At 47.7% G+C, this 20,895-nt stretch overlaps 7 protein-coding genes across 7 annotated transcripts in view; 3 read left to right on the forward strand and 4 right to left on the reverse strand.

The window, feature by feature from the left end:
• CNE02240 (expressed protein) overlaps positions 1 to 3,721 on the reverse strand; it is a 3,908-nt gene extending 187 nt beyond the window's left edge. The window contains exons 1-14 of the mRNA XM_024657212.1: positions 3,462 to 3,721; positions 3,072 to 3,402; positions 2,559 to 3,017; positions 2,380 to 2,495; positions 2,227 to 2,325; positions 1,934 to 2,176; positions 1,720 to 1,870; positions 1,609 to 1,668; positions 1,509 to 1,551; positions 1,384 to 1,451; positions 1,235 to 1,322; positions 960 to 1,165; positions 780 to 905; positions 1 to 720 (exon numbers count right to left, since the gene is read on the reverse strand). The exon at positions 1 to 720 is cut by the window's left edge and continues 187 nt beyond it. Coding sequence (XP_024512990.1) covers positions 1 to 720; positions 780 to 905; positions 960 to 1,165; positions 1,235 to 1,322; positions 1,384 to 1,451; positions 1,509 to 1,551; positions 1,609 to 1,668; positions 1,720 to 1,870; positions 1,934 to 2,176; positions 2,227 to 2,325; positions 2,380 to 2,495; positions 2,559 to 3,017; positions 3,072 to 3,402; positions 3,462 to 3,490 — 2,739 coding nt within the window. The 5' untranslated portion in view covers positions 3,491 to 3,721. The remainder of the gene's footprint in view (positions 721 to 779; positions 906 to 959; positions 1,166 to 1,234; positions 1,323 to 1,383; positions 1,452 to 1,508; positions 1,552 to 1,608; positions 1,669 to 1,719; positions 1,871 to 1,933; positions 2,177 to 2,226; positions 2,326 to 2,379; positions 2,496 to 2,558; positions 3,018 to 3,071; positions 3,403 to 3,461) is intronic.
• A 302-nt stretch (positions 3,722 to 4,023) lies between these two features.
• CNE02250 (expressed protein) lies at positions 4,024 to 10,889 on the forward strand. The gene is made up of 7 exons (XM_024657213.1): positions 4,024 to 4,336; positions 4,398 to 4,977; positions 5,031 to 5,836; positions 5,888 to 7,134; positions 7,186 to 7,964; positions 8,034 to 9,242; positions 9,289 to 10,889. The coding sequence occupies exons 1-4, from the start codon at positions 4,222 to 4,224 to the stop codon at positions 6,955 to 6,957; spliced, it is 2,571 nt and encodes an 856-aa protein (XP_024512884.1). The 5' UTR covers positions 4,024 to 4,221; the 3' UTR covers positions 6,958 to 7,134; positions 7,186 to 7,964; positions 8,034 to 9,242; positions 9,289 to 10,889.
• Positions 7,854 to 11,240, reverse strand: CNE02255 (hypothetical protein). The gene has a single exon (XM_024658527.1). The coding sequence runs from the start codon at positions 10,871 to 10,873 to the stop codon at positions 8,177 to 8,179; it is 2,697 nt and encodes an 898-aa protein (XP_024514377.1). The 5' UTR covers positions 10,874 to 11,240; the 3' UTR covers positions 7,854 to 8,176.
• Positions 11,241 to 12,222: 982 nt separating this feature from the next.
• On the forward strand, positions 12,223 to 14,794 carry CNE02260 (expressed protein). The gene is made up of 8 exons (XM_571217.1): positions 12,223 to 12,880; positions 12,936 to 13,263; positions 13,314 to 13,376; positions 13,433 to 13,683; positions 13,735 to 13,997; positions 14,052 to 14,328; positions 14,382 to 14,442; positions 14,495 to 14,794. The coding sequence occupies exons 1-8, from the start codon at positions 12,253 to 12,255 to the stop codon at positions 14,538 to 14,540; spliced, it is 1,917 nt and encodes a 638-aa protein (XP_571217.1). The 5' UTR covers positions 12,223 to 12,252; the 3' UTR covers positions 14,541 to 14,794.
• Positions 14,795 to 14,824: 30 nt separating this feature from the next.
• On the reverse strand, positions 14,825 to 15,755 carry CNE02270 (conserved hypothetical protein). Its single transcript, XM_570901.2, has 4 exons — positions 15,530 to 15,755; positions 15,358 to 15,470; positions 15,168 to 15,214; positions 14,825 to 15,106 (listed from the first exon to the last, which is right to left on the reverse strand). The coding sequence occupies exons 1-4, from the start codon at positions 15,715 to 15,717 to the stop codon at positions 14,870 to 14,872; spliced, it is 585 nt and encodes a 194-aa protein (XP_570901.1). The 5' UTR covers positions 15,718 to 15,755; the 3' UTR covers positions 14,825 to 14,869.
• A 620-nt stretch (positions 15,756 to 16,375) lies between these two features.
• CNE02280 (hypothetical protein) lies at positions 16,376 to 18,482 on the reverse strand. The gene is made up of 5 exons (XM_570903.1): positions 18,402 to 18,482; positions 18,259 to 18,350; positions 18,082 to 18,181; positions 16,584 to 18,018; positions 16,376 to 16,524 (listed from the first exon to the last, which is right to left on the reverse strand). Exons 1-5 carry the CDS (start codon positions 18,429 to 18,431, stop codon positions 16,472 to 16,474), a joined length of 1,710 nt encoding a protein of 569 aa, XP_570903.1. The 5' UTR covers positions 18,432 to 18,482; the 3' UTR covers positions 16,376 to 16,471.
• Positions 18,483 to 18,674: 192 nt separating this feature from the next.
• On the forward strand, positions 18,675 to 20,856 carry CNE02290 (arginine N-methyltransferase 3, putative). The gene is made up of 6 exons (XM_024657214.1): positions 18,675 to 18,998; positions 19,071 to 19,170; positions 19,247 to 19,537; positions 19,594 to 19,722; positions 19,777 to 20,002; positions 20,055 to 20,856. The coding sequence occupies exons 1-6, from the start codon at positions 18,723 to 18,725 to the stop codon at positions 20,758 to 20,760; spliced, it is 1,728 nt and encodes a 575-aa protein (XP_024512891.1). The 5' UTR covers positions 18,675 to 18,722; the 3' UTR covers positions 20,761 to 20,856.
• Positions 20,857 to 20,895: the final 39 nt, after the last annotated feature.

Raw genomic sequence — 20,895 nt, forward strand, 5'->3', positions numbered from 1 at the left:
AACATTTGGATTCTTTGCCTTCTGCAGCATGGTTGTCGTAACTATTTCAGGTACCTTTTGCAATGGCTCTTTGATCGACTGACCAGCAGCCATTGTAAGGACGGTTACATCTTGTAACTTTGCCGACTGCACTTTCTCTTTTAAAGGCATCGTGGACAGAGATAGACCAGCGGATGCGGACAATCTTCTCTTCTTTGAGGGGATGCTTCGGTCAACCACGGCATCTGTTGCTGTGGCCGTTTGTAGATACTCCAGTGGCGAAATCTCAGTATCTGATTCGCGAACCATTCCCTCTCCTTTTGCCATCACGTCTCTCAATCGTTTGCTAGCCATTTTTGTATACTCCCATTTTACAACCTCTACCCTACCTCCAGATGACCTACGTAGGGGTGACAGCCGTGGCGTCAAAGGTTCATCTTTCACCCTACAGCCTGTTAAGTCGGCCTCTGATTTGGACCTTTTCTGCCCTTGCGATTTTGGACTAGGCGATGGAAAATCAGGTATGTCGGTAACGTTGAGATGACTTGCTGATCTCCAAGCCGCATCTATCGAGTCTTGAAAGCGAGGAGAATTTTGCCCATAGGATGATGCTGAAATACATTTGTAGCCTAGGGAAGAATGGGCCGTTGAAATCAAAGAAAGCGCAGAAAGAGCTTCGGTCCACTGGCGTTCACGGGGGTCGTAGATTTTTTGGAGCCTGGGCCACCGTAATTCGTAAAGCTACATATGCGTGTCAGATAAGGGCATTCGGTCATAAATAAGGAGAGACGGATACGTGCCTCTGAAGCCGGCAGTTTTTGGAATCCAGCACCCATGACTTCGACACACATAGGTTTCTCGAAGAGTATGGAAGGCGGCGTCATTCCCCTTTGTAATGAATACGTCCATGATAGACCGATTAACCGCTTTTCCATTGATTTTTAATGAGTTAAATTCTTTTCTCTCTTTTCGTGACTCACTCGCTTAAGAGCATCGTCCTTGTCAAACGGTTTGTTTTTCCATCTACCTAGTCGTATGTTCTCATTATACACCTCCAATTCATCCCTGCTACAACCATAAGAAACACGAAATAGAATCTCAAAATGCGGAGTCTCGCAGCGAGATTTGACTCGTTCTGCGTTAGTGAGCACACCAACATAGAACGTGGTAAATACAGACGTATCCACTATTATGACTTGTATCAGCTTTTTCTCGCAGTCCTCCGATGGTCTATATGGAACAAAAAAGCGTGTACCTCGTAATTCTCGTGCCCGATCAATGTCCCAGCCTGCACCCAAAACGACCAAATCAATACAATCACCCAAGTTTGGAATGTAGTCTTTCTATCCAAGGACGCAGTGTTGAAGTCAGATCTTTACATGCAAGCAGCAAAGGTAGACATACCTTCAATTTTACCCATTGCCACCGCATGTTAATGTAGGTGGATTCGGCAGCTTTGAGAACTAAACCCTCTAGAAAAGTACAAGTTAAAACATGGTAAGATAACTACACGGATCTGGGTAGCCTACCTTCACGAAGGTTGTTGCTCTTCTTAAAGATAGCTTCCAGCTCCTGTGTGTGGATTTAGTCTAGAAAACAGAAAAACAGTCCTATTATTATGATACTCACATCCAAGGCATATTCCGGCCCATGTTGCAAGGAAATCTTGGTTCTTTCAGCCAGCTGACTCTACCCATCGTCAGTAGGGGGAGACGTCACTCTCAGGAGTTTCTGACTAACAAAGCCCGGTATAACCATGATGACGTCCTCTAGCAGCCTTCTTCGCTCTTCGTAAGTGTGGTTGAGCAGACCTTGACCGTTGATATGCAATATATCAAAGAAAACGAGGCACAGATGACGGCCTGAGATGCTCGGGAGACTTTTACCAGAGCTAGAAATTGTAAGGCGCTCTGTTGATATTCATATAAACAAGAGATAATAGAATCCAACCTACTATGCCCAGTTCATAGCTCCTGCCGAAACCCCAGCGTGTCCCAGCCACCAGAATTCCTCTATTCCTGGCCCACGATCTCCTTCTCTAGAGTTTTCATTGAAGGGTACAACTTCCGCCTCTAGAATAACAGATTTTTGAATCTTAGGTTGAGGACAAAAAGTAGTTGACTGTATTCTTTGCGACAGTAACCGGTGGATAGGAAGACTCGGATCCACAGGAAGATTGAGGGTGTGACATATGATACTACCAAAATTTAATTTAGGCATCTAGGAGCTTGAGGTAGTATCGCTTACGCATGAGTATTGAGCCTATCTTGAGTGCTATCTCTGATGGATTTGCTGAAAATTGTAATCTTGGGATATGGGTTTTGGACGTCTATATGTATTTGCAAACTAGAAACAGAATGAAACAATTAACGGTGGGAATAAAGAGGCTACGTCACTTACCGGTAGCCATCATACTTAGTCTCTGCCCAGATAGCTTTGGAAGGTTCTGCATACCTTGTTCCGGTGAATTCTTTCATGGTGTCTCGTATTGACCTGCCTTTCTTGCATTTTGGGATCTTTTTCAAACGGTGAGCTAGAGAAGCTACTTTGTAACACCATGCTAAGAACCTGGGACCTACTGCGACATTGACCCCTATGAGAGGCCCATGGCTCTTAGAGGGGTCCAATAGTGGGTTCCGTTCCAGAATATCCGCGCAAATGTCCACATTGCCATATCCACCATTATAGAGATCCCACATACGTCTATCCCAGCATATCATAGCGTCTCTTAAGCTCAATTGGCGAGGAGAATTTTTTGCGTTAATTCGTAATAAAGAGGTAGGATTCCGAATAGGTAGACATGGGATCGGATCCTGAAGGGGCCGCAGATCGCGCAAAATAATCTGCGTGAGAACAGAAAGAGCGTAGGGTGAAAGTTTCCAATCAAGATACAGAATGGTAAGGATTTTTCCAATTGGCCGGGGAGCATCAGGAAGTTGAGACAATTGGGAGAATGATGAAGAAGAGGCTAGCTCATCAAGCAAGTTGTCCAGCTCACGTATGGTCAAAAGAGATCTGTTATCGTCGTCGGATATCGACTATTTCCCGGATCAGATCTCCCTTAGGCCTCTCAAATATATTAGATGACGTACTCGATTTTTTACTAGTGCTTCTATATCACGACCTAAACAGCCTGTACCTGCATCACCTGTATCATCCCAGCGAATACTGTCCCATTGATTCAACGTTTTGGCGCCCAAAATTTTGGAAAGCTCCAGAGCAAGCTTTTGTTCCTTCAACCCATATCTCCTTCTGGATCCTATATGCGGAAACAGCAAACGGAATAAATGTTTCCCAGTATGAATGGGGAAGGGTTTACGTAGGTGGTTGAGCCATGAAGTAAATATTTTGTCAGGTGAATAAGGGCCGTTCGTCACTTGAGAGTTCGGTGGATTTCCAAAACGATATATAAGCTTAGCAAAGCTACAGAGCAAGCAGTCTTAAGCATTCGTCGATCAGCTGCCCTTCTTCCGCTTACTCACCTTTCAAATAAAATGTCCGTGGTCGACATGGGTTACTTTCTCGTCCGACGCGATGCAAGGACGCGGAATTGTGGGAGATAGAGTAGAAACGGTACGCACATGAGCCTAGAAGAGAGATGTCCTCTACAGATAGGGACTGCTGTACGTAGATTATATTAGTTCCTTGCCGATGTTCTTTTTCCTTTCCGATTTATTATTATTAATGAGATTGTGGGATGGAAGTAAGGCATTTACGGATCGAGTGAGTTAACGAGGAGGCGTCTTGCATGCGAGAAGAAGGAAGCCGCCGCAAATAACAAAGTCGCGTCAACTGTTTCCTTTAATAGCCGGCAACGTGCAAACCTTGGGATCTCAAATCAAAAGACATGCTCGTTTTTGGGTTTGAGTGCAACGAACCCTTGGCAAGTTTTAGGAAGTGCCTGAAAGTAAGCTTAAATAGACAAAAGGGCAGCCCAATTTTTTTTTGAAACTGGGCCACACGCAGGCTTTAAGCTCCATAGAGGGATTGATAGCGGTGGGCTTCTGGTATCGGCATGCACGGACCGCACAGCTGGCCAACAATAAATAACTCGATAAACCACCAATTGCCGCTGCCATTCTTCGTCCACTTCCCTAAGCCATCGCTTAGTGTTCAAGTCCTCATCTCCTTCGGAAGCCGTTTCAAAACCTCCAACTGCGATCAGCGTTCATTAATCGCTATCTGCCTCCACTCCACCGCCCACGTTTATCCCAGTCACACTTCTCTGCGGCATCCCATCCCATGGCCTCCACACGAGAGTCAACGCCTCGACAGCCAGTCATTGAGCCTCGCGCTAAAAGAACGCATGCTAGACGTTCTTGCAGCATATGTAAGCTCCGTAAAAGCCGATGTGAACGTGAGTCCTATATACTGCATGCCCTACTTGAAATACATCTTTTGGCTCATGTTCATACCAGTGCCAGACCTTAATGTGCCATCCGGCCCAGATCCTTTACCGGAAGACAAAGCTTGCCACAGATGCAAAGTTCTGTCTCTCCCATGCGTTGTTGATGATAGCAACCGCAAGCAACGTAAACGGAAAGACCCGCCGGCCGGGAGTTCCGGTCTCTCTCAAGGGCAAGAGACCCCTGAAGCTGGTCCAAGTACGTCAAAGAGACAGGAGCCCATTCCAGCTGGTCCGAGCCATACGCTTGCTTCCAAGTTTACCATACCATCACAAAGTAGCATTCACGCGATTGATCACTCGCTAGACCTCCTTCCAGGGCTTTCCGTCTTCAATGGACAAGCGTTGGCTGAGGACCCGGTGGACAATTTTGAGAAGCTGAAAAGGGAGCTAGGGGCACGTGGCGTCGACAGAGAATCCGGAAACACATTAAGCATCAAGCTCCATGGCAGGCCCCTCGAGCTGACATGCGCAATGCTGAGGGTTGCTTATGGGAGAAAAGAAAAAAGAGGCAAGCGGATGAAGCTTGAAGATGACGAGATTGAGGTGGATGTCATAATTGATGAAGCTATGATGGCTCGTCTGGCTCCTGGGTATGTTCAATTTTATAAGTCGTCCGGGCAAATGTTCACCAACTTTAATACAGGGTATCTCAATTGATGACCTACCACCCCCATCTGGATGACCTGCCGACAATGTTTAACGAATATAGAAGGAATCCAGAGCCCACAATTGCACTCCTGATTGCTAGTGTCGCGTATCTTGCCAGTTCTGTGCTTCCACCGGACTCGACTATCATACATCTCCGCAACGAACTTACCCCCTTCATTTACCAGCGTCGTGATTTTTTGCTTCTCCACCACCCCCATACGTTTTTCGCGTTGCAAGTGCTTGAGTTATTCATCACCCATTGCCCTTTTGGTATATTACCCATACAGCCCGCCAACCTCCATACTTTAGGTGTTGCGAAAGGCGTAACAGCAGCGGCCAAAGATATCTCCAGTCAGCTTAACTTCGACAAACTGATTCACCAAATACTTGCGGGACCAGGCCTTCGTCATAGCTTTAATTGCGGAGATATCTGGCTTTGGCTGGCTCTTAATGCAGCCGAGGCCGCCGCAATGCTGGAAGAAAGTAACCCGCAGAAACCTATCCAGCTTGCTGAGGCTAGACGTATCACGGAATCATTCTTCAAGCTTACAGATGAAGGGGCTTGCCTCTGGCAAGAACGTTTGGGAAGGATGGAAATAACTGTGTTAGTGGGCAGGCTTGCTCTTTGCGATAAGATTGCCCGGCTTGAAGAAGTTTTGGATGGAATGGCGAGGATCAGGGGCGTCCTTGAACATAGCGCACGTGATCCGACTGTGGATCCTGTGAGGGGAATTCTAGCCGAGTTTGAAGAATACACAAAGAAGACTGATGAGATAGACAGGCGCCATGGGGCAATGATAGGTAAGTTCAGAACGGTCCCAATGAAGTTAGTGGCTAACAAAACGGATCAAGCCATGATGCAAGGATATTCCAAGAACATCGAAACTGGCTGGGTCACCTATCGTGCAATCCGTAGAAGGTATGAGTTTAGCAAGCTCCATGTCACTGGCCTTCGTGCTCTCATGGCAACTCACTTCCTCCCTGGATCTCCATACGCTTATCCAGACCTTCCCTCTTTTGTTTCTCCTGCACATGCTGTTGCGTATGCCATCGGGCGAGCTTGTCACCCTCCTGACATTGTTCGCTTCATCGGTGGCACTTCCAATGCCGGGGGTGCCAGTCCGGCTGTGCAAGCTGTGTGGGAATGGGGTCATCGACGGAGAGTGAACATGGAACATAACCTGGTTGCCTGTGCCGAGCTTGCTCAAACATACGGATCCGATCTGACTGGCATGGTTTATACTTGCATTGTGCCGCTCCATGAGTGTATTTGCATAGCTGTCGAGTCGTCAAAGATCCTCATGGAAATGGAAGCCGGCACGATCCATATTCTCCGTTCTCATAATCAACTCTATAAGGCTGCTCGGCCGCGACCATGGCTTGAAATCATGAAGCAAGTATCCCAAACTATGCACAACGTCAGCATGATGATGCACGATGATGGATTGGGAGGCGAGACTTTGGCAAATGGTGCTAGTAATCTTATTGGCTCCATGGTTCGAGTTGCTGAGAAATGGGTGACTAGCGGTCAAGAAGAGGCTGCTCGACAAGGAACGGAGGAGATGGCCCTTGATCCTACCCAGGCGCACCAAGGATACGATAGCAACACGGATCCGCACGTCCACAACTCACATAGACAAAGCGGCGTTACCTCGCATCAACAGTATATGGATAAGTCTGATCGCTGGATGGCGGGTAACGGGCAATCATCCATCTCTCATCAGCATGCGATGGCTACTCCTCCAATACATATAGATGCTGCCATCCTTAATTCTCCTGACCTATCGCATCACAACTATCACACGCCCCCCGTTCTCGGTCGGTTACCAATTACTACACAGCTTGATGGCCTCTTATCGGATATGTTTGGTTATTCCTGTAACCCCGCGCAGCCACCTCAGAACCAAGCGACGCCTCAATGACGTTTTGCTTTCACACATGAAGATGGCAGAGTTCAGTGTAACGCCAATTTTGTATACTGGGGCTTGGTTCGATTTTTCCATACATTTCAGTGGTCTTCGTACCATATCCTGTAATCTTATGGCGGAATAATCTTCCTAGATAAGCAAGCGTCCAATAACGTCGGCAGATAGAATAAGGTAGGCCCTTCCACGTAGGCTCTGAATGTCCTCTGCTGAAAGCCATATTAGGATATCAGCCGTTAGGTGCTGTCACAATAGAAATTTAACGCATACATAAAACCATCTTACATGGCAGTGTGGCATCACAATGATGTTGCAAATACCTGCACAACGGAGGCATTTACTATCGTTGTGGCCTGTACGATAGCATTAAGCAACCCCCATCACGTCGTCTTTCATGCAATGATCTTCCCCAGATGTCGTCCAACGAATGTCAGCGCTTTTATTATTTCATATCCTATTTACTATACCACTCCTTTTCACGTTGACAGAGTCTCACAATGCTGGACTTGGATCAGTTCGCGAAAGACCGGCGACACAAAAACTCACCAAGGATCAAGCCATTAACGAGTGTGATATCAAATCGATTGGAGTTGGTCAAAATCTATGCTCGAAACAGACGTGGGACCATGCATGACTCAAGTATAAATGACCATGGAGTCAGGGCCAGATCTCCTAGAGGATCCTAAAAAAAAGGTAGGCCAAGCAAGGACCATTGCCTGCCGCCGCATTTAGTCAGCTCTTCGAACTCTAATAAATCTTGGGGGAGGAGCAAAGCGCCCACCACTGCAGCGAGGGCGTCGAGATATTTCCTGCAAATGCCGATTGGAATATTATGTCCTCGGCGAGCTGCATCGTAAGAAGCTGGATTTTGAATTTCACATTAATCAAGTGATCGGGAAGGTAAAAACGCCCGAGAAGGATAATGACTACTATATTTTGGACTCTGAAAGAAACCCACCCAGCATTGTCAAGTATTCACACCACTTCGTATACAAGATAGAAATGTATGTTCTTCGTATGCCATCTTTACCCGTCCTCTAATTCATCGTTCACATTCGAACACCACTTTCTAGATTCAGCACCGCACTGGTTGATACGTCCCCGGTTCATGAAGAGTTTCGCACACACAGTACTGCATGGCCAACTACCATATGAATATGGCACTCTATTATCACCTAATCAATTATGTTTCTCCCCCTGTCGATTTCTATTTTTCTCACTCAGAACGCCAAGGATTTTCAAGTGACACGTCCTCCAAACTCGGCGATGGTGGGTAGTTTGGCCTCACTTCTCTTAATGGAGAATCTCTCTCTTCCTCCAATACATCTCTTTGCTTGACCTCAGTTGATGGACCATTACTACTATTGACAGGGATTGGGGGAAAATGTGACGGTATTATGGGAGTTGACGGGGTCGACGGTATCACAGGACTGTCGGGAGGTGGTATCATCGTTGAACTTTCTCTGTTTGAAAGGGGTGGCTGCCTTTCAGGGGAGGCCGGCGTAATGTTAATGTTCTCTAAGTTTTCAGGGATTGTTCCTACCTGCAGAGGTCTCTGGGTGGCCCTGGGATCAAGTAGTATCTGCACTGCACGACGAACATCGTAGTTGAGGGGTATACCTTTCGGAAGTTTCCCTTCACCAATCTCCCCTGATTTACTCTCATCAACCAAGTAAATCTCTCCCAAGGCCTTTGAAGCTAGTTCTGACATGATCTCTACTGTCTGTTCACGCGAAGAGCCACTGGCAAGATACTGACGGCCTTCCTGAGCTAAGCGCCTGTCCAATTCGAGCACAAACCCTTGAGCAGCATGAGCATCCGTCACCGACACAAATAGTTTCAGTCGTGAAGGGCGATCGTAAAAATAACGACTTGATTGACGACTTTTCTCTAGCTCTTGCAGCAGGCCGAAACTAGGTTCAAGGACAAGATCGACAGTAGCACCGACCTGGTTCTTTGGCAGATAGGACAAGAGCAGAACTTCGAGAGCTGGAAATCCGCCAATGCGAAGAAATTTGTGAGGGTCTGCGATGTGTATTGGAATGTAACCGCCGAGGTCAAGTGATCTTACGAAATCGTGTGCTCTCTGATCTTGCACAATGTCAGTGCTCCTACTGTATTGAATCTTCTCGCCGCTATAAGACCAAGCGATCCAGAAAGTTACAGAGTTAAAAGTAGAGTTTTCGGCTGTGATAGTACTTTTATCCCAGGCATACTGTCTGATGGATTGAAAACATATTTCGCCTGGGGCCAGTCTTGATAAAGCCTTTCGCACATTACGGGTAGGTTTCCTCAAGGCAGATGGGATCCGGTCGTTAATATCAGCAGTTAGCTCCAAGACACGGGGCACTCTTGTGACAAGCTGCCGCTGCGCAACACTTGCTTCGGGCTTTGGTTTATCTAGGTTTGCAGAATTGACCCCATTCAGAGTCCAGCCTGGTCGGAATATCAGCCTTCTGCGGACGAATGGGTCTCGGTATATCATGTCGTCTTTAGTCTTATCGAATATTTTTGCAAGCTCGAGGTGGACGGTCCTGAAAGCTTTCGCCGACTCGTCTATTCTATCGGTCCAACCTTCAGCAATATCATCAACGGAAGACTGAGGTCCTCCAGGTAAGAATACAGTCAGATCGAGGCGGTAACCTTCCCCTTCTCTCATAGCTTGAGCTCTCATTGCAAGCCCTGACAAGTCAAGACCTACAAAAAGCCTTTGGGTCATGTTGAGTCTTCCAAGATACTCCATCCATCCCAGCATTTGCGCCACGGGTCCAAGTTTATCATGCGAAGCCATCTGAACAGGTTCGTCACATATACCCATCCTCTCGCTGTAATGCTTGCACCGGAAGGTATCGCAATACCAAGCAAGCACCAGCTTGTATGGGTACAGAGGATCATCTTTATCAACCCCGATACTTTCGACGAATTTGCTATAAGAGCGCTTCTTGTCCAGGGATGGAGCCATACTGGCACGTCTAGTCATAGTGTCTGCAAGCAGAACGATGTTATCGAAGCTTATATGCTTCCCAAATCGTTTTGCCATCACCATCGCAACTGCAGGGACTGGCCCAAGATGTTCGTCCCACTCGTCTTGCAGAGCTTTGACCCAGAGAGAATCCCTTGGCGTTGCCATACTTATCTCTTCCGCTTGCTCCATGGCGTCCAGCAACCCTTCGTCCAGCTTGCCTTTTCTACGTAACTCTTTCGCGGCCCACTCCGCCGGATTAACGAGGATTTTTTGATGGCTTTCCCACTTTTCCTTCCTCTTTACTGGGGAATTTTCAAAGGTACCCTCTCTGGTCTGGTCTGTCACACCCACATAGTCCTCCCATTTTCGAACATGTTTTGTAACCTCATGAGGTGATAGGCCTTCGTAATCTACCCAGTGGATACGATTGCCCTTAGCGGTATTAGGCGAGGGGGGAAGAGAGTCATCGGAGCCTCGTTTGCGGATGATGCTCTTGGCTGGGCTTGCTGAACGAAGATCGGGTATAGGCGACAGAAGAGGGGGCGAAGATGGTTGTAACCACTCGGGCTTCTCTTTTATTCTCTTGGTCTTCTCGCTTTTCGATTTCTTGGATTTCGAACTGGTTTTGTCCCGCTTCTTTTTGAATTTTCGGTTCCCATCGTACCTGACCGGCTGCGATGAATCGCTTGATGTTGCTGATGAAGCAGTTTGGCCATCTGACTTCTCTTTCGGCTTCCTTCTTTTACGATCCTTGTCCTTTGTATGATTTGATAGCGATGCGTCTGGATGACTTTCCTTGCTCGAAGACTGTTTTGCCTTGTTCTTACCGTTTCCTTTGCCGAAGAAGAATATGTATAAGACTAGGATGAGGAAGAGAACGACAACGAGTGATTGTGCCGATTTGGCAGATGTTCGGATAGCTACACGAGATGAGTGTACCTCGACCATTTTTCGACCTTTTCACCCATTTAAAAATAGCAGACGGAACAAATAAAGCGTAAGATGCATGGCTTCACATACAGTTCGCATAGATGGCTTCCATAAATGACTTCCCAGTGAGCCTTGTCAGTGCTGTGAAAGAATGAAAGGATTTCTTCGACATAATAGCTCTCTGGGTATCTTGAGAAAGGAGGCACAGTTTGCGATCGGCAGTGAAAGGGGCGGAATTGAATGGTGGAAGACATAATTTCGCTAGGGTCTGTTAGATACAGCTGTGGTTGAACATGGACAGAGATGAGGCTCTCATTGCGGACGGACGAAGAAGAGATTGATGCGTCCACCCCCTCCTGCGCAAGAGGCGCTCAGGGCGGCGGCCACTCTCATTAGCCGGATGGCGGCTGTCGGTTGGATCCGAGATTCGGCCGAATGTTCGGCACTCAGCGCTTGTGGCTTTATTTTTGTCTTCTCTTCATTTTTTATCAACTGACTCTGTTGCTGATGACGGTTGTTGATTAATCACTGCTGGCGATTGTACGATTGTTTCTTCTTGCTCGGCGTCTTCGGCATTCTCAGCGCTTAATTCGGCCATCAAAATTGTTGGGCTGAAGTCCTTCCTACCGGGGATACTCTGTGATCGTACTTCGTAACTTTACGCACTACAGCACTGCAAGCAGCGAACAGTTCGTCGTTCAGCAGTATACTGGCCTGCTGTCCTGTTGCTTGTTGCACTTTTTATCATATTTATTATTATTTGATGTTCAGACCAGCGTTAATCACACTGTACGAGGAACGAAGGCCAAACTTTGAGGCTTGGCGACCACGATGCAGGGTTCTTCATGGTCCACGGGTTTGAATGAGCACATGAACACGGATCCGCAATTCATAGAGGTACGGCATATGATGAACATCATTGGAACAGGCACGCACGGTGGGATAAGGAAAACGGGATATACACAGCGCTTATACCGTATGCGAACGAAGTATCGTGAAGAATGATGAATGCCCAAGACAAGAAAGCCAAATAAGCCAAAGATAAGGGAGTGTTCGGAACAATTTTAAAGAAATGCTGCGGAGGACCGTTCTTTTTCGGGGGATTTCACGGTCCATGCAAATTTCAACAAACACAGGCTGCGGTGCATTGTCACGAGGCTGGGAAGAAGGAGAGTCTGGGGCCGAAGTCGTGATGCTGGTGTTGGATGCTTGGGCACTGTACGAGGTGAAATGCGATCGGAGAGGAGATAAACAAAAACAATTATAGAGCGGGATTTAGGACGAGGTCCGTTTCTTAAAGTCTTGGCATGCTTTCCAGTCTCGTTTATACACTACGTTCTTTTCCCACCTCCTTCTTTTCCTTTTTTCTCTCCTCTCTCTTCTCAATCCTCTAGAACATGCCACATCCCCTCCGCTTCGACTCATCCCGCTCATCAGCAAGCTCCAGCGAAAGCGACTCACACGAATCATCCGCCTCCTCCTATAGTCTTCCGAGGTACACCGAAAAACCACGGCAGTACAGCTTCACTCAGAGAGCGTCGGCGAAACTCAAAAATGCCCTCCGCCCAAGTCGTCGCTCTTCCCTACCGTTTGCGTATGTAGCAAGGCGAAGAACAACGCAGCTCGCCTTGGCTGCTGGGCTACTTATTCTCGGTGCTCTGTTGTTGAGCGAATTCAGATATCATAATGAGAGGCAACAGTTGTGGAACAAGGAGCTTGCACTGCAGGAATGGGAGGTGAGGCATTCAGGCGATAGGGAAGTTAATCTCTTTGCTTTTAGAGCAGATTACGAATCCAAGCGACGAGAAGAGATGTATGCTGAGAGGAAACGAAGGGTTGACTCTGGAAGTCTTGACAAGGAGCAGTTGTGGACGGCACAAGAAGATGAAACATTGCAACGGGAAGTCAATGACAAATGGCCTAGCTGGTGGGGAAACCCAGACGTCGTTGGACAAAGCCCGTTTGATCACCGTCCGGCTTTGTTGCCTCCTAGAAAAGAGAAGAGACGTTTGCTCATGCTGACCGGTGAGTGCTCTTCCCAACCAACAAAACTCCGGAGGTGCTTATTATATCTCTGCAGATTACAAAGACTACCTTGAACGTATGAATACCCATACCTACGAGATTGTAGATGCTGCGCTGCGGCATCCACACCTGATTGTCGACGTTTGGGGTCCCGGATGGGCAGGCTACAACAAATCAATCCCCCTTTCTGCCAATATTCGCAAGCGAGCGCACAGAGTGTCGCAGTTGGAGAAGAGCAAGGTTGAATTCGAGAAGAAACAGAGGAAGAAGAGAGAGAAACTTGCGGAAGGGGCAGAACAGGAAGTGTGGCAGAGGCCAGACTGGTTGGACGTTGTGCCCGATAAGTGCAGTGATGTCCGATATGATGTTGTCTTGACCATCTCGTCAGTTATCGTTTTGTATTCAGCAAATAATAAAGCTAACAACCGCACAGGAATATCTACAAGGAGACCGATCCTCATCTGGACTTTTTGGATTGTGGTGCGCTCATGGTCCAGTAAGTTTAACATTGTCGTTACTGTTCCTTTTAAGCTCACTTTCCTAATCTCAAAGGCAACTCGGTGATTGCCACTCTCTCCGCTGTGCATACGAGTGGTACCCCCAATCCAATAACATCACTCTCTCCAAATATGGCTTTGAACTCTTAGAGTTGTTCGACTACCACAACGTCAAGGCGAAATACCCCGATTGGGAAATGGGTTTGTTCGGCCACAGCCCTGATACTGGTAATGAATGGGACTTTTGGCCAGTAACTTGGAGCGAAAAGACTAGCGACGCAAGGATTTTTGGCTTTGACGGTAGTTGTAAGTGTCAATCTTTGAATATGGCTGTGTTTTGCTAAACAAGTTCCCCAGTCTATCCTATCCGAACAACGGTGACGAATCATCTTCGCGAAGTCGGCAATAAGGAGCTAGAAACCTTGATTTCTCGCCATCCTCATCCAGGCTATACTGTCTCCGTACCTCAAGAAGCTCGTGACAATCCACTCGAAACGTACGAGCAGAATCACCAATACTATACTACACATTTGAAGTTGAGAGAAGACTTTGCCAAGGGAATGAGGGAGTCCAAAATCTGTGTCTTTGACGCCAGTCTGGAGAGAAAAATGATCCGCAAGGTAGGTCTTTGCATTTAGCTAGTTAATTGAACTTTGACTGATTGAGCTTTCCAGTACGCCCAAGCTTTCCTCTCTGGTTGCGTAGTCGCCGCCGATATCCCCACCGAACACGAATCGGCCCTTTCCAAATTTGTCATTCCTCTCAAGGCCACATGGTCTATTGAGCAGATCAATGCTGCTATTCAGTACTACATCGACAGGCCAGAAGTGTTGCAACAGATGGCAGTTGACGGTTTTGTCTACGCAAGACAGCATTTGACGACGACAAACAAGATTAGCCACATTCTCGAAATGGCAGACCATTATCGAGAGGGCTCTAGAGGATACGAATGTCAGTGTCGCTGGTATCTGCTGCCATGTATGAAATTAACTTGTTTTCTCTAGTCCCATACGGTTTCTCTATGAAATGTAGGGCGTATTGGAGTGACGAGAATGGATATAGACCGTAAGCGAATGTTCTGTTCCTCAATGGAGTGTTGCCTAACCATTCATGTTAGACCTTGGTGTAGAAACACTCAAGGTTATAGAGGCCTTGAGGCATAAGGTTCCGTCAATCATTATCAAGAATATCTTTTATAGGCATTGTTTACTGCAGCATACTTCCCTAGTTAGAAACCCGTTTTCAATCGGCGAATTGAGGTTTTATCTGGTATATCCTTGTATTTTTACTCTTTGGTCGTTCATTCAGGTATTTTATTATTCATTCTATCATGACATACTCGTCCTTCAATGAGTTTCGATCCCATGACCGTTGTAGCAATATATCATTTATAGGGTAATCGCCATGAATCTTATTCATCAGTTCTACAACAGAATCTGAGATATTACATTTGGCATTATATCAAATAAGAAATGTAACGCTACAACCTTTCCTAGGCTGTACTTCTTCTATCCAGCCTCCTATTTATTCCACCGAGCAATGTCTTGATAATCAACCCGGCACTCATATCTTCCCCATTGAAAAGAACGGTATCCACCATGTCTCTTATGCCGTGCTCCGAACTGAGTTCATCGTCAAGTTCCTGCAATGCCTCACGCGCTTCTGGATCGTTGCCGATCTGGAGGAATTGGATGCCGACTTGGGAAAGGGGATATTGGCCGCGGTCAAGCTGTTCGAGACCCATTCGCGTTAAGTTTCTTAAACCTGTGTTCAAATGTCGGCAGACTTACACGACGGGCAATAGCGACGATCACGCTTTCCGGATCATCAGTGGGAGCTAAGTCCAGCAGTTGCGAGCGTGTGAGTGAAGGATTAACAGCGAGTTGGCGTAGGCGAGCAGAGATAGGGTGCACAAAGACTTGGTAAGCATCAACGGCTCATAAGACGAGCGTCATATATTTGGTTTTAATCAAAACTTACCCCCGTCTGTGACTACGATGAGATTCATCGGCTTGACTTCCTCTCCTGTATGTTGGGATGCTTCAAGACGAGACATGTAGTCTCTAAGGATAGCTTCTAGTCTCATACCAGTTCTAAGGAACACCAATAAGCACATCAACATGCTCCTTCGCGGCTTTATGACACTACGCACGGTGTGATTCCTCGGGGTCCTAATCCCGCAAACAATCCTTCGACATCCTCCGACGATCTCAACTCTTTGCCCACGCGTTTGTTATTGAGGAAATAAACGTCTATGCCGTCGTCGTCATATCTAGAAGCAAGGTCGGCTACTTCCATGATTGCTTGGCATGCTTGATTCCAACGCTGCTCCTTTTTCATGGAAGAGCTATCAGGGGTAGACAAAATGCATGCTATTTCGATGATAATTCTGAATTGATGAACGAGCTGCCAATTCCCTCAGGGAAAATGACATTCCTGAACCCTTTGTGGCGTAAAAACCCTGGAATTGAATTGGCAGAAGTCCGAGTCGGATTTACCATGAAAGGAAATTCCTCTTGAAATAACTTGAAAAAAGCCGTTCGAATTAAACGGCCTCTGGAGGTCGTTTAATTCATTTGACAATTCAAACTCGCTCTTCGTGCTTCAGAATGCATGATTTCAAAGCGTTTCAGTGCGTCTTTTTTTAATGTGCTCTTAATTACACATATCAACCCCCACTATTCTTACCTCAAATTCTGACCATACTTCTGGGCACAACTGACTAACAAGAAGGTGTTCTGAGACCATATGATACTAACTGAACATGCCAGCCTTGAGGAGCTGCTTATGAACGAGGAGGGCCACTACCATTTGATAGAGCTTTCCTGCCTATGCTGTGGTTTATACTCTGCTGACCGTCTTAGCATACTCAATATTTTGCTCTTGAGACTCGGACGTTGGCTGGGATGCTGGATGTTATAAAAGATTAGGTATTCAAAAAGCAACACATGTCAAAGTATTGCTACATTGTCAAAATCAGTCGCGTATCTATTAAGGTCACTCGACAAATTCACTGACCCCCACCGACTTGTTCTGGACCCACTGTCGTCATTCCCTGAGCCCCCACCCTGAAATCAGGTCTCTCTTTGCTTCCCTAACAGAAATAAAAATAAAAATGAGCTGCATTTTGTCTACCCCTATCATCAACTGTGATGGGTAGTCAGCTTCCGCGCAGCATAATGTGTGAGAGTGGTGAATGCATTTACCAAGGAAAACAGTGTCAAACTCGCGCAGCATCTCAAGCGGGTCCTCGCCCTGTGTAGGAGGGACGTATGTAGACTTTCTTTTATTAGGCCGCCTCGGAAGCAAAGGGGGAGCCGCGAAGTCACCATCGACAGTGGAAGAGTCGGGTTGCTGGGAGGAAGATGCTGTTTGTGAAGAGTACACTGGCGGGCCAGGGGTTTGCGATACAGTGGGAGAAGAAAGACGTGGCGAAACAGGTGCACGGGGTAATGGCCTTGGCGATGGTGAAGTTTGGTTTTGGGTGGGTAAAGGGCTTTGAGCCGGTGGGGTAGGGACACGGAGATGAGGAGGGGGAGCCCCAGGCGGGGGAGCATAAATGGGTTGTGAGATGTATGATGTATGGGTGGATCCCGGGCTTCCGTGAGCAGAAAGTTGGTTGAACCCATTTGCACTTGCTTGAGCTGGCGTTGAAGTTGTGTTATCTAGATGAGTAGATGACCCATTGGCATCGGAAGTTCCCATCTCGGTTTGAGACAAGAAAGGGTTTTTGCTCTGCATGACAAGTCCAGTCTTGGAAGGAACGAGCGGTTGCTGGTTTAAACCACTTGGACCATCGTCGTCAAGGATTGAGCTCTGGTTGTGAGGTGCACGGTTTGATGAAGATGCCTGTTCCGAATTTGAAAATGTAAGATCCTCGAGATCACCCACGAGACCCATCAGGTCGGCGTTGGGCTGCTGAGATGAATTGGAAGCTTGTTCGTACGTGGCAGCCTCGTTCTCATCCACTACTGACAGGCGATTCTGTCCGGATTGAGTATTGGTAGATGTTCCAGGTCCGGTGGAAGACCCGACACCGATTGACTCAGCTTCGGCAAGGCTTAGCCTCATCACTTCTTCAAGCTCCTGCTGCTCACGCCATGCAAGGCTAGCACGTTTAGCTTCATCCAACTGTGATTCCTCCCAGATCTGGGCCATTTGGGGATCAGACGGAGGATTGGAATCGGCGATTGATGGCCGTGTTGGTTCATGATTTGGCGGAGATGATGGATGAGGGGAAACAGGGGCAGGATTGCTAGTAGTTTGAGGAGTGGAAGGTGAAGGTACGGTAGGAGGTTCGACATTCGTCTCGGCTGCCAAACGTTCCTGCAAAATCCTGGTAGCTTCTGGTTCGGGATCTTGACTGCTGTATGGCGGTGGAGGCAACTCGTCCCCATCTTCAGGATTCCTAACCACCGGCGGCCTAGCGGACTGGGAGGGAGCAGACGCGCGCCTAGTGGTATTGGTTGTTGTCTGAACCCGCAGACTACCGGGCCTGGGATCACTAGGACGGTTGGGCGATTGTGTAGTTGATGCACGTTGCAAAGAATTGGGCGGATTGATACGCAACGAGATGATTCTAGACTTGGGCAGTCCTCGTTCCGTCCGAACTTCGACGAAAGATTGCGCAAACTGCGGGTACTGATAACGTTCACGACGCTGTCATCAGTGACGGTGCGATAAAATAAATGAATATTCACGCACAGCTCTTTCCAGCGGTTCGAGCTTCTGACTGATCTCGAGTTTGGTTCTTCCGTGGGAGTGTTTGACGTCAATGTATGATCGGATTACCTGTTTAACGAATCTGCAGCACACCACATGCCATCCTCGGTCAATGTTCCATTCGTACGGGCGTTTTTCCAGGCCAAAATGCCAACTTACTCTGGGTCGCGGGTGAGTTGGGTGTTCATGAAGGCCCATTCGACGTTGCTGGCGGCATACATTGGCTCTAGACGATACCTGAATGTCCGGCCCTGTGGAGATGTGTGAGTTATGGGGCTGAGGTCGGAGTTGTGTATGCTTACCTGCTGGGCGGTGTACGGGTAGTAGGCCATAGCTGGGGATGGGCGATGGGCGTGGGAGTGGCAGCGGGAGTGGTGGATTGGAAAAAGGCGACCGGGGAAGATGGATGCAGTGTCATGGCCGCCGAGCTCCGTCAACAGCACAATCAATCCTATTCAATTACAAATAGCCAATTACAAATTCACCCTAATCAAGATACTCGAGACTACATTACGTAACATATACCTTGTCCATAAATTTCAGTGACAAGGAGAGAGCAAACGAGCACCGGCACTAATGCAAGCAAGCGTTGTGGCTCTTAGAACACACTCGCTACAAACATCATGTCCTACAAGCTCACTTCGGCTGCCCCTTTGTCCATCTCTTCCTCTTCCTCTGTCTCCTCGGACGACAGCGACGAAAGATGCTCAGACTGGGCTTCTTCGTTTGGCGACGCTCGTCAGACAAAGTCTCTCTTTGATGACACTGTCCTCTCCACCCAAGAGCTTGCTTTGCAGTACGATCGAGATAATTGGGATTTTGACTTGAAGGAGGTCTGTGAGAAGCTTGGATTGGACATGTTTGGCAGAATCAGGTTGATCAACTTGATCAGAAATGCTGTAAGTTGACTACTAACTGCAGAACCGCCTTTTCCCAAAAGAAAATCAAAAGCTTAGATGCAATTTGTATAGGGTTTGGACAAGGATCAGATCTCGGCGCTCAAGGCCGATGATCCTCTCTTGAAGGATGACAATCTTCTTATCCCTGTGATCCCCGATGACCCTCTTTTGCGTGAGTCGACTACATGTTAAAAAATTGGCCTCGTAAAAAAAAGGGAAGAAAAAAGGAAAACTAATTCACTGTGTAGAATATGACTTTGACGACTTTTGGTCCGACGATGACGAGCCGCCCCAAGCTTCCTCTGCTGGCCCTTCAAACGACGCCCAATCTCCCGAATCTCAAAAAGTGACACTTCTCGAAGCCGAGTTGGAAAAGGCGAGAAAAGACCTTGCAGCGATGCAGTTGTTGGTCACCAAGACTATTGGATCGGAGGACGACGAGTCCATGGGGAGACAAGTCAAGGTGGATGGGAAAGGAAAGGGCAAGGCGGTTGCAAGGGATGATGACACGCATTATTTTCATTCTTACGAGGAGAATGGTGAGGATTGCCCCTGCCCCTCTTTCAGAGATATATTTTCGCTAATACGCCATTAGACATTCACGAGATCATGCTCAAGGATACTGTCCGAACAGTTTCTTATGCCCGCTTCCTTTTATCGAACCCTCAAGTTTTCAAGGGTGCTGTTGTGATGGATGTTGGATGTGGTACCGGTATCTTGTCCAGTGAGTCCCAACTCTCGAGTCACCAAGACGGATCTAGCTGATAATCTGTACCAGTGCTCGCTGCCAAAGCTGGAGCCAAGCATGTGTATGCGATAGAAGCCTCCGGACTGGCCGTCAAGGCTCGGGAAAACATTGAAAAGAATGGGTTTGCCGATGTGATCACCGTCATCCAAGGCAAGGTGGAGGATGTCCAGCTACCTGTCAAGGAAGTGGACGTTATCGTTAGCGAGTGGATGGGTTACATGTTGCTCTACGAATCCATGCTTGACTCCGTCTTGGTGTACGTGCTGCAGTTTGACGCTTGAAAGCCTACTTGCTGACTCTCCGAACAGCGCTCGCGACCGATTCCTTGCGCCCAACGGTCTCATGGCTCCTTCTCAAACACGCCTTGTTCTCAGTGCCATCACCGGAGACCGCGTTTGCCGCGAAAGAGTCAACTTTTGGAACTCTGTGTACGGTTTCGACCTTTCCACGATGAACGCGGTCGGTTTCGACGAGGGTCTCACTGAAGTTGTCGATAAGGAGGAGGTTGTGACTACCGAGTCGATCGTCCGCGACATCAACTCTCACAATGCTACCGTCAAGTCCCTCGATTTCCACTCTTCCTTCACTCTCTCCGCAACATCAGCGACGCCGACCACCGTCCGCGCTTTTCTCACTCACTTTGACACCTTCTTCTCCCCTCTCGGTGGCGATGCTTCTCACTTCCCCCCTAGCTACCCTGTCGACATTCGACAGTTTGGTGATGACGAGTACACATGTCCTGTAGAGCCGCTCACCCCTTCTTCTGGAAAGACGGGAGTCGAAGTGAGTTTTACCACCGGTCCTGGAGGCAAATACACCCACTGGAAACAGGTCGTCTTTCTTCTTCGCAAGCCTATCGAGCTTGCCCCTGGAGAGGAGATTGTGGGTCAGTTCAGGTGCAAAAAGTCAGACACCAACTCGCGGGAACTGGATGTGGAGATTCATTGGGCCAAGGGGAAGAAGGGGGAGGCAGGGGAGAGAACATATACTGTGCAGGCCTACAAGGTCCGTTAGATGCATAGATTTCATGTGTAGTTGCAAGTCCCCCAGTGCTGGTGTGTGGTGTCGGGGCATGCCGCAGATGTGATACCGCGCCTCATTACATAACGCCGTGTGATGTTTCTGAAACGCCGCTCTCTTGACTTTCTT

Source organism: Cryptococcus neoformans (genome assembly GCF_000091045.1).
Source record: "Cryptococcus neoformans var. neoformans JEC21 chromosome 5 sequence".
Lineage (NCBI taxonomy): Eukaryota > Fungi > Basidiomycota > Tremellomycetes > Tremellales > Cryptococcaceae > Cryptococcus > Cryptococcus deneoformans.

What these genes read in the sequence shown, in the direction of transcription:
- CNE02250 (XM_024657213.1), top strand. Translation starts at nt 4,222, where the DNA reads ATGGCCTCCACACGAGAGTCAACGCCTCGACAGCCAGTCATTGAGCCT. An exon ending in ATGGCTCGTCTGGCTCCTGG is followed by an intron (nt 4,978 to 5,030) that starts GTATGTTCAATT and finishes ACTTTAATACAG; the next exon opens with GGTATCTCAATTGATGACCT. An exon ending in GCGCCATGGGGCAATGATAG is followed by an intron (nt 5,837 to 5,887) that starts GTAAGTTCAGAA and finishes AAACGGATCAAG; the next exon opens with CCATGATGCAAGGATATTCC.
- CNE02255 (XM_024658527.1), bottom strand. Translation starts at nt 10,873, where the DNA reads ATGGTCGAGGTACACTCATCTCGTGTAGCTATCCGAACATCTGCCAAA.
- CNE02260 (XM_571217.1), top strand. Translation starts at nt 12,253, where the DNA reads ATGCCACATCCCCTCCGCTTCGACTCATCCCGCTCATCAGCAAGCTCC. An exon ending in ACGTTTGCTCATGCTGACCG is followed by an intron (nt 12,881 to 12,935) that starts GTGAGTGCTCTT and finishes ATATCTCTGCAG; the next exon opens with ATTACAAAGACTACCTTGAA. An exon ending in GGGCTCTAGAGGATACGAAT is followed by an intron (nt 14,329 to 14,381) that starts GTCAGTGTCGCT and finishes TGTTTTCTCTAG; the next exon opens with TCCCATACGGTTTCTCTATG.
- CNE02270 (XM_570901.2), bottom strand. Translation starts at nt 15,717, where the DNA reads ATGAAAAAGGAGCAGCGTTGGAATCAAGCATGCCAAGCAATCATGGAA. An exon ending in GGACCCCGAGGAATCACACC is followed by an intron (nt 15,471 to 15,529) that starts GTGCGTAGTGTC and finishes GGTGTTCCTTAG; the next exon opens with AACTGGTATGAGACTAGAAG. An exon ending in TCGTCGCTATTGCCCGTCGT is followed by an intron (nt 15,107 to 15,167) that starts GTAAGTCTGCCG and finishes GGTCTCGAACAG; the next exon opens with CTTGACCGCGGCCAATATCC.
- CNE02280 (XM_570903.1), bottom strand. Translation starts at nt 18,431, where the DNA reads ATGGCCTACTACCCGTACACCGCCCAGCAG. An exon ending in ACCCGTACACCGCCCAGCAG is followed by an intron (nt 18,351 to 18,401) that starts GTAAGCATACAC and finishes ACATCTCCACAG; the next exon opens with GGCCGGACATTCAGGTATCG. An exon ending in CAACTCACCCGCGACCCAGA is followed by an intron (nt 18,182 to 18,258) that starts GTAAGTTGGCAT and finishes GGTGTGCTGCAG; the next exon opens with ATTCGTTAAACAGGTAATCC.
- CNE02290 (XM_024657214.1), top strand. Translation starts at nt 18,723, where the DNA reads ATGTCCTACAAGCTCACTTCGGCTGCCCCTTTGTCCATCTCTTCCTCT. An exon ending in TGGTACCGGTATCTTGTCCA is followed by an intron (nt 19,723 to 19,776) that starts GTGAGTCCCAAC and finishes AATCTGTACCAG; the next exon opens with TGCTCGCTGCCAAAGCTGGA. An exon ending in ATGCTTGACTCCGTCTTGGT is followed by an intron (nt 20,003 to 20,054) that starts GTACGTGCTGCA and finishes CTCTCCGAACAG; the next exon opens with CGCTCGCGACCGATTCCTTG.